The sequence below is a fragment of the Penicillium arizonense genome, assembly GCF_001773325.1.
Source record: "Penicillium arizonense strain CBS 141311 chromosome Unknown PENARI_contig010, whole genome shotgun sequence".
In the NCBI taxonomy this organism is placed as follows: Eukaryota; Fungi; Ascomycota; class Eurotiomycetes; order Eurotiales; family Aspergillaceae; genus Penicillium; species Penicillium arizonense.
The window spans coordinates 1-9,849 of record NW_019173287.1 but is presented as its reverse complement, the minus strand read 5'-3'; the positions used below and the strand labels follow the sequence as shown (position 1 = coordinate 9,849).

The 9,849-nt window shown below is 45.1% G+C and overlaps 3 protein-coding genes across 3 annotated transcripts; 2 read left to right on the top strand and 1 right to left on the bottom strand.

Moving 5' to 3' along the window:
- Positions 1-2,372: 2,372 nt before the first annotated feature.
- On the bottom strand, positions 2,373-5,582 carry PENARI_c010G08792 (uncharacterized protein; the record flags this gene model as incomplete). Its single annotated transcript, XM_022632344.1, has 9 exons — positions 2,373-2,674; positions 2,730-3,796; positions 3,860-4,408; positions 4,514-4,606; positions 4,670-4,781; positions 4,879-4,963; positions 5,023-5,165; positions 5,335-5,518; positions 5,568-5,582. 9 exons carry the CDS (start codon positions 5,580-5,582, stop codon positions 2,373-2,375), a joined length of 2,550 nt encoding a protein of 849 aa, XP_022487982.1.
- Positions 5,583-6,480: 898 nt separating this feature from the next.
- PENARI_c010G02507 (uncharacterized protein) lies at positions 6,481-7,194 on the top strand (the record flags this gene model as incomplete). Its single annotated transcript, XM_022632163.1, has 3 exons — positions 6,481-6,537; positions 6,564-7,110; positions 7,187-7,194. 3 exons carry the CDS (start codon positions 6,481-6,483, stop codon positions 7,192-7,194), a joined length of 612 nt encoding a protein of 203 aa, XP_022487779.1.
- Positions 7,195-8,802: 1,608 nt separating this feature from the next.
- On the top strand, positions 8,803-9,162 carry PENARI_c010G00001 (uncharacterized protein; the record flags this gene model as incomplete). The annotated part of the gene is made up of 3 exons (XM_022632085.1): positions 8,803-8,823; positions 8,876-9,000; positions 9,072-9,162. The coding sequence occupies 3 exons, from the start codon at positions 8,803-8,805 to the stop codon at positions 9,160-9,162; spliced, it is 237 nt and encodes a 78-aa protein (XP_022487874.1).
- Positions 9,163-9,849: the final 687 nt, after the last annotated feature.

Sequence of the window (9,849 nt, the reverse complement as noted above, 5' to 3'; positions counted from 1 at the left end):
TTTGTTCTTGACCGTTTGTTCTTGACCGTTTGTTCTTGACCGTTTGTTCTTGACCGTTTGTTCTTGACCGTTTGTTCTTGACCGTTTGTTCTTGACCTTTGTCCTTAACCGTTTGCTGTTTACCATTTATTGCTAACTGTTTGTTGATCATTTGCAAACCGTTCACCCTTCACCATTTACCGTCCGTTGTGAACAATGTTAATCGTTCGTTGTTAAACGTACACTGTTTCACCATCGCTGCGTTGCTAACCTATCTTTGCTCACTGTATCTTTGTTGAACCTTTTTTACTGAATCTTTTTCTATTGCCTACCCGGCACGCATGCGGACACGTGACACTGGCGTTGCCAGCTCCAGTGGTCAGTACAGAATGCCAGTCCGACGAGAGTTCGAATATTCGGTTATCTTGCACCTTGCCCTCAGAAAAACTGGTTGAAAGCCTGGCAGAGGCTGGAAAAGCAGGAGAAACCCGTGGCCATGCACCTTGATATTCAAATTATCGTCGGGGATAAAGGCGACTCACCTCCGCTTTAAGCTACAGATGAACGGTGATTGGGCCCGAAGATGGCACCAAGCACATGTTAAATTGAACGCGCAGAAACAAGTAAATGAGAACAGTGTGTCCTGAAGTAAGCCTTCACTGTCACGTATACATCTTCCTTGGTCAGGATGGCAAAACATAACCCTGTGCGATTTATTTGTTCTCTGGCGGACTATAGAGGTCCGTAATCAATACTGTCAGCACCGCATGCCCGTTGCAAGAACTTAACCACGACGATGTAGTTCCAACCTTATTCTCACGTTCTGCTGCAGGAGGATAGACCGCGTATCTTCCTACCACCCAACATAGAAGCGACACCCCGCTGTGTGGAACAAAGTGACAACAACTGAGACTGGATATCTTGGCAGAGGGTTTTACCATGCACGTTTGGCAACTTTGAGTTGGCTAAAGAGAGTAAATTATGCGCCCAACAGATGGGCGGTAATGTAACAGCTGAAAGCCGACCTTAGCTTCGGTTTTCAAGACAATAGCTGTTCAAGGAGAATAATGACCCAACCGAAATCACGATATAGGGTCCTTGATCTCTCTATCAATATTTGGCTACGGCCCGAGATAGTTGAGTATCAGTGAGACCTACTGTTTGAAGTGAAAAGAGATTGGATATAGCGTCCTGTTTTTCCAATCTGACATCTAATTTGAGCGTGGTGCTTTTACAGTAAAAGATCGAACAGCTTCTGCAGATTCCCCGTTCAACTTACAGGAATCTATTGATATTCCATGAAAACAAGAGACGCGAGAGCATATTCATTTCTTGTAGTTAAAGCAGGAGAAGCCTTGGACTAGTTCTAATACTGCGATCGATACCGCACAATGTAAAGTCACAAATTCCCACTCCATGGGTTAGCGAAAGTATGTCTCATGGACTAGATATCCACCAGAAGATAAAAAAAGGTCAGAAGCCATTCAGTTCGCACGAAATACCCCCCCGCTTTGGCGACTTCAATAAATACCGTCTGCTAAGTTTATAGGAACAAAAATGGTGGAGCAATTGAGAGTGGTAAGTTGAGGGTGGTACAGTTGGCCCAGTTGTTTACTAATGTAGTGACCGGTCTTTTCCAGCCTCACGATGGTTTATTTGCTTTTAACACTATAACATGATCGTGATGTACCCGATGCGGTATAAATAACAACTCATTTTTAAATCTGGTCTCACAAATGACAAATTTGGTTTCATGCTGCTCAGCAGAAGCGACGCGTTTAACAGTCTATTGGCTTCAATAAAGAAGGGTCGTCAATAAACATTTCATGGGGCGGATTTTGCGTTCAGTCTTGCCCTTCAGCCACTGAACCAATATTGCTGTTATATTTGAGCTAATGTAGCAGGCCATGGAAATGCACAGTGGTACAGTGACTCGTACCTGTTCCCTCCTATTCTCCAATGATTATGTACATCGATACTATTTGGGATTTCATTCTGTCTTTCTGGATTACATCATCGTATTAACACGTACTTCACACTTATAAAAACACGTGGTAAGACAAGGGACCACCTTCGACGATGATGTCCTAGGTACTAGCCCTGGAATACAAGCCCCACGCCGGTAAGGGAGTACTCCGAGCACATAATCTACAATTTTGAAACGATCTTAAAGTGGTTGTTTGTTTGTTTGTTTATTGTTTCACAGAGTTAATCATCCTCAATGCGGCCTCGCCCAATATCCAATCTGTACCTCACACCAAATCAAGCGATCTGAAAGGAGCTATAGGTAATCATCCATCACTGGCCACAAAGTGATCACTGAAAGTGAGATAAACAGGAGAATCCACTAAGTGATAGACAAAAAGGTCCAGGAGTAACCAAACTATGGGCACTTAGAAGTCTAACCTGACCTCGACAATTGAGCCACAACCGGTAGCCATGTTGCTCGAGATACCAGACACATCAGCGATTATATTCTGACCATCCGGAATCCGCTGAACTACATCATCATCGATGATAATTTTCATTCCATTTTTGATCTGGAACAGCTGCACTATATGATCCTGCTTGAAGCGTTGTTTGTGAGATATCTTCGCCATTAGCTCATTCGCAGTACGTTCTGTCAGATACACTGCTGTATGGTAATCATCTTGCTGTGCGCCGCTTTTCTGGAAGCGGAGATAGAAACATGCAACTAGTTATGTATAAGTCAGACTATATCCTTTAGCTGGTTGGGAACTGAACCTTACCTGGTGCTTTGGATTTTGAATTGATTGATGTCAATGCAGCCTTTCCGGTAGACAGAGCCAGAATTGGTGGATTTTGGTCTTTGCGGGACGTGGGTGACCGGTGATCTGTCGAGTTATATGACAAATTTCTCGACACACTGTCTAATGTTGATGGTGGCGTCAGGGTTTGCAAGGTCGGCTGGTCCATTCGAGCGATGCTTTGCGTCAGATTATCTTCCATTTTGATTGGGAACAGATCTGGATCATCCTTAATACTCCCGGGAAGACAGAAATTGGTCACGGGTCGATTGGAATAGAATCTGTTTTGCATCATGGCCAAATCCTCATCCAAGCTTTTTTGCAGCTGATCCTTCCTCTCATCTTCGAGCTCTTTGTCGCTCTTATAGAGCACGGAGCGGCTTCCTCGTTTTCGCTTTCCGAGGTGTTCACCTCCGCTTTCGGCTTTGGCAAAATCTTGCCTGCGTCTTTCAATTGCCCGCTTCAGCTGGGAGACGTCATTGAACATTTTTCGTTCGGCCCCGTGTTCACGGAACAGTTTTACTTTGCAATAGCTTATCTCGGCAGGGCCTGAGGTGATAGTCTCGGTTTTGGCGCACAACCTGATAGGAACTCCTTTCACGCCCTTTGTGTGGCTGAAGTCTGTCGAAAGGAAATGGAAGCGGACCCCCATTGAGCAGCCTCGTTTCCCCGTGGTCGGGTCTGAGTACCATGTGACACAGAATCCATCCAGCGAGATCCTTTCTAGCTGGATGTGATCACAGGTTTGTCCTTCATTTTCTTGGGATAGACCAACAAATTCAATGGCATATAAATTACCATCTTTTCGATATGCCTCATGTCCCCGAGTCTCCTTCCACAGGGTCCAAGAAGAGGCAGAGTTCGAAGCCTGTTCATCATCTTCAAAAGTCACGCGAATCCAGGTTCGATATTTGGCAATTTGGTTGCTCGCTGGCTGATCTGTATCGACGATCGACAAAGGATATATTTGAGCTTTGTTGAGATAGGTGACAGGCGGGCGATTTGGGTCATTAATCATCGCTGTCGGCGTGTTCAGTGAGACCTGATACCTAAATCTAGGAAACTGTCAGTTCCACTTCTCCTGCTCACTAGAAAACGGGGACACAGTTTACGGGTGATTATCGTGGCTTGCGCGGCTTTTTCCTGGTGAAAGACTGTTGTTTTGGGGCGTAACGAGCCGAGATATTCCAGTCTCTTGATTATCGACGTCACCCAGGGAGGCTGCTTTGCCCGTTCCATCAGCAGCACCGTCAGCTAAGTCGTAGTGAACAAATGTGCCCGGTGGATATGCAGCATGCAGATTGCCAGGAGCTATAGTTTGGGACCCTTGTGCGAAGTATTGCGCATTTGATGTATCATGAAATGGGTCGATGTTATTTCTATGTAGGGGAGTGACCGCGAATTGTTCAAAGAGCGTTTTCGGTGTCATCAAGTTTGAATCCACGAGTGGTGTATGCAAGTCTCCGGCCGGGCCATGGAAGATTGTATTTAGGCAGTCGGGATTATAAGTTTGGTAAGGCTGGTTTGTATTTGGTGTGGGAAGTGAGTGGTCATCAAGAAATGGCGTAAATCGGAGACCAGAGTGGTCATTTAGCAAGGGCGCGAAGCGAAGACCAGGAGCGCCTCGGGTAGAAAGATGGCTCGGGTCATGGTCCGCGGGGCTGTATGAGAAACAACAAGATGAGCTAATGCGTATGGTTCAAGTCCAGGAGAATGATAGGATGAGAATAGACGTCGCGAACATCACAGTAAGGCATGAGACATACCCAGGAGGATCGTGTATGGTAGGTCGGACAATATCTGAGAAAGTCGCTTGGAACTTATTGATGAGGCCCTCTCCGGGCTTCTTACCATTCGGTCTGCATTGAAGCCCAATTAGTATACACACGTAACGGTTTGCAAAGTTCAGCAGATTATCGTACCTGTTGCCAAACATTTGTGGTGATGAAATGACAGATTTGTAAAAGTCAATGATTCCAGGGCTGGGTAGAGAGCATGTGGGGCGGGAGAGACGGGCATGTCTTGACTTTTTAGCTTCATATCACAAGTGAGCTGCTGCATGTACTGTAACTCCATATGTTGCGGTATTCGGTCTCACCCACCAGTCATAATTTTGGTGGTGCGCTCTTACCCTTTGCCAGTGTCCAATTGCGCTGTCTGCGAGACAAATGCTCTGCCGGCCCACCGATCCACTGCGGCTCACTTTTCAAAATTTCCTAGATGTGACGTAGGTGGAGGGTGACGGGCCAGTCAGCATTAGTTGATGTTCTCCGACCTGTTGCCGATCATCCACCGTCCTGACGTCATCCTTGATAGGTCGCGCAGCTCTCAACACATCTCTATCAGTTAGCTCTAGCACTTTCTGGTGGAACATATGGTTCTTTTGGAATTGGTATTCATTGAAGGCGTCCTTAACGACTGCTTGTGGTATACATGAACAAATCATGAGCCGTGTGCCCGACCTGCGGGGGTAGCAAAGCAATTACGACATCGACCCAAATTAAGCAATATCCGTCAAATTTAGTGCTTTACCTGTTCTGTAGGATTGTGCGTGGTTGGCCATATTGATATCAGGTGGATAACTTACCATTGTGAACATCGGCTTTGGTATCGTGAGACTTCTCGTCCTTCTTGTCGACAAGAGCATCCTTGGCAGCGGTGGCACGAGTGCTCAGCTTGGCATCTTCGTCTTTGGTGACCTGCTTGTTGGTCTCCTTAGAGGCCTCGGCACCAGTGCCCTGCACGGTCTCAGCAACGTAGTTGGCGGCGTTCTGTCCTTGTTAGTATGTGCCAGGGGAGGCGCTGAGCACAGTCACGAACCTTGACGGTATCCATGGTGAATAAAGAAGAGAGGGTGTGCTTTATGTATGATCGTATGGGATTATTGTTTGTTGAGCTTAGAGAAGTTTTCAAGGACTATTTATGTTGTGGTATAGCGTTGTCTGATAACGCACCACGTCATTCTCGATCGTCACGCTCACTACTACCCCAACCGGTCATTCTGGTCTAAAGACAAGAATAGTTACAATTTTTCAAGATTGTGATCTAATAATGATTGCATATTCTGGGTTAAATTTCATATAATATTACCGATCTACCCACTAATATTAAGTCCAGCTTTAAATGTTTGCTATATGCACATAACGGGCTAGCTTATGCTTCCAATTTCCTTGAGTTCGGATTTAATATTCAACTGATTTTGTCTACAATCATTAGCTTGTCGGTTCTCTTTAGGCTCTCACTTTCCGCCTGGTTCAAAGGCGGTGTCGCGCTAAGTTGTCCCTCAGTTTCTGCTCTTGAAGTTTGTAGCGGGAATACACTGTCGTGTTTATTACCATGAGCCTTTCGACCACTTTAACAAATTCAGGTTGTCCTTAATACGGAATGTTGTAACAGAAGTCAAATAATGGCTAGATAGCTTGGTATTTCATCTGGTCGTTTCTGAGGCTCGTTTCTGAGGCTTCAGATCATGGTTAAACCTTTCCGGACCACCCTCAAGAAGACCGTGTACCAACGTGTACTCTGGTGTATACAATGCATATTTAAAGCCTCGCAGTGTGCTCTTAATCTTGACCATTCAAGTCAAGATAGACTATCGTTCCTGAGGTCTTTTCGAAGATGCATTTTTCCTTAATTGCAATTCTAGCCATTGTTCAGGCAGGAACTTCCCAAGCCGGAATCCTTGAGGTCATAGATCATGAAGGGCAATGTCTGATATGGTCTAACAATAATTATGGCTGCACGGGTTACTCTGCGTCTTTTGGCCTTCTCGATGGAGTTGATTGTTCAAGTAGGCACCACTAATTGAAACTTCAGACAGCAGTTAACAGTTTGCTAGAGCTCAGTGTGGTCGACAAGGGCAACCGTCATGAATTGAATGTGCTCAACGTCGACGTATGCGGTACAGAAGACGGCTCACCCGCTGCTTGGATCCAGGTGAACCATACGGGACTGGTCACTTTTACCAATAAAAATGGGAACCAAGCGTCCTGTGTACTCAATGATGGATTAAAGACTGGTAGCTGGTGTGTTGCAACTGGAAAATGGAACAAAACGAATTCGCCCTCCTACTCATCTACCAGTATACTATCTACCGACACTTCATCTGCTAGGACTTCATCTGCTAGGACTCCATCTACCAGCACTCCATCTACCAGCACTCCATCTACCAGCACTCCATCTACCAGCACTCCATCTACCAGCACTCCATCTACCAGCACTCCGTCTACCAGCACTCCATCTACCAGCAATCCGTCTACCAGCACTCCGTCTACCAGCACTCCGTCTACCAGCACTCCATCTACCAGCACTCCGTCTACTAGCATGCTATCTACGACCACTATGGAAGATAACCTCGTCACGAGTACTAGTGTTGTTTGGGTCATGAGGTAACTATTCTATAGTAAATCTCTTATGCGAACGTTTTTCAATAAGGTTAGTGGTTTAAATTATTTCGCATCGTGGCGGCTACAGTATGAAAAGAAGGTCGAGCATTCAATGAAGCTCATAATCGCAACGGCGAGCACGTAGTCGTGAAGTTCGCCTTAAAAGACTTTTGCTGATAGCTCTTGTGTCACAACTATAGGTAATCCAACCACGAAAGTCTATAGAGTATAGTAGCGACCGCTTTCGCCTTTTATGGGACGTAGAGGAGCTATTTCAAACGCTAATCATATGCTGCGCTAAGCTGTATATAGCTATTCCTATATTTAAGGATCCGTTACAAGGCTAAATAGGATAATACTGAACGAGGAAAAAGACTTAGTGGGTATCTATCCTGTATTGGAACGGTACCACATCCACATCCACTATCCGTCACTGCATAGTCCTAACCCACCAAAAGATAGCCTAAAAAGCTGGATCCCTGGAGGAATCATGTTATATACAGCGATTTTCGAAAACAGTTTACCCATCAGACACTCAAACTTCGTTTCTGGGCCCGTACCCGAAACAAGCTAAACTCTTATTGGGGCAAGTGGTAAGACATTGTCCACTTATAGATCAGTTCCATGTACGAGCTAGCCTTATCTGGCCTAGCGTTGTCTCGGGTACGGGCCGAGAAACAAAGTGTGAGTGTCTGAGGGGTAAACTGTTTTCGAAAATCGCTGTATGACCTAGTGGTATATCAAACAAACAGGACTGTACCAGGGGTAAGACCAATTTCTGGTACTAGAGACAGAAAGAGCGCGACCCAGAGTTTCGGGACGTACTGTAGCAAGAAATATACAGGGACTATCCTATTCGGAGAGTGAAGACCCATTGTTACTCGACGCAAGGGCACCTCTATGCCCCTCACCCGGAGCAGCTTTTCTCGGGAGGCACTCTTGACAATTAATTACTAGTGGTCCAACCAATGATGGCTCCAAACCTAGCCTTACCTAAACATGAGCTTATCTATGATATGATATACAGTGGCGAACCATCTATAATCGAGATGGCACGGGTCGCTGGCTGCAATAAGAGTACTATTTCAAGAATCTTTTCTAATATTAGGGCCAACAAGGGCGTGGAGACTTTAGATTTCATTCTGCTATCTAAGCGGGGTGGCCTTCAGCAGCGCGGTGCCACAATTAGGTGGAGTTCTCCTATGGCTAAGCTAAAACCATCTGCGCCTACGGAGTAACTCATCACTAAATCACATAAATCAAAGTCATATGTGAAAAGTCATTAATTCAATCGGGTCAGACTCTTACTAGCAACTCTTCATACAAGTGACGGAGATAAGCAAATCGAAGCTCGGCAAAGTCGTCCTAACAGGCTGATGAGTATGGTTAATTGGCGTCTACCTAGTGAAAAGGCGGTAGTGACGTGTCCATTGACGCATTGACCAGTGGAGTGACGTAGCGTAGGTGCCAAAAGTCTCGCAAATTCTCCAATTACGTACGAAAGTTTAGATCAAGCAGGGCTATGGCCCGTTCCCTCTAACATAAAGAAGTCCACTCGGCGCTTTATGCACAAAACTTGAACGCAAAAAACTCATACTCTACTTTGGACTAATTCTACTTTGCGACGTCGATTACACATAGCGAACATTCGCTTAACGATTAATACCGTTATGGCAGAGAATGATTACGTTGTAAGCGATGCTTTTATTCACAGCCTATAGGTTTTCTAATCAAATAATATAGGTCGTCTTCAAGGACACCGCCACAAACGACCAAATCGATAAATATGCCAATCGTGTCACTAATGCCGGAGGTTCAATCCACTCTATATATTACAGAAATGATAATCCCATTATTTATGGATTTATGTTCGTGTTCTCTCTAACAAGACTTAACCTCCCACTTCATATATGATTGCGCTAACATTAAGCAAAATCAGCGCTGGAATTCCCCACCATATTTATTCTTCGTTTCAAGACGACGATCTCATTGAGTATGTCGAGGATGTCGAGGCTAAGGAGCCACTTTAGTTCGACGACGATAAATTCATCGCCTCTTAAACCGCGAAGTGAGTGTGAAGGGCATTAGATTGCTAGCAGAACGGTAAAGCGGTCAGGTGTTCACTTGTTTGCAGGAAGGTAATTTTGGCTCTTATAAACCATAGCAGCATAATACTGCAAAATGAATAGGGATTGATCTTAGTATGAGGCCATGGAAATAAAGGGCCGTCGTTCCAACCAGGTCTTTTTAGCTATTATTATTAACATGGTTGTGTGTTAGTTTCCACTAAGTGTGTTCCGGGGTGACTATGGCTGACAGGCTGAGTATTATGATAAGCGGGTTCATGGGTAGTCTGTAAGGACAGTAAGCAGTAATGCAAGTCACTATTTGCAGGTCGGGTGCCGAGTAAGCCTCCCAGACCGTCACTTGGATATAGGAGCGGAAGGGAAAAGACAGGTCGCCAGATTATCGAGGGACTCAAGCTCTAGTGTTTGACTTGTTTGTATTTCCCTGGAAAATTCTAGTTCCCTTGTGTTACCAATACAGTTACAAGACGAGGCAACGTATTTTAATGAAAGTAAATCACGGTATCGAGACTGGTACAGGAATATTGATATTCCGGTTTTTACCTAATATGGTATAGTGTTTCTTGGCAATGGGGCTAAATAATCACTCGAAGAGTGTAGGCGGTTGCACCAGTTTCGGGACGTACTGTA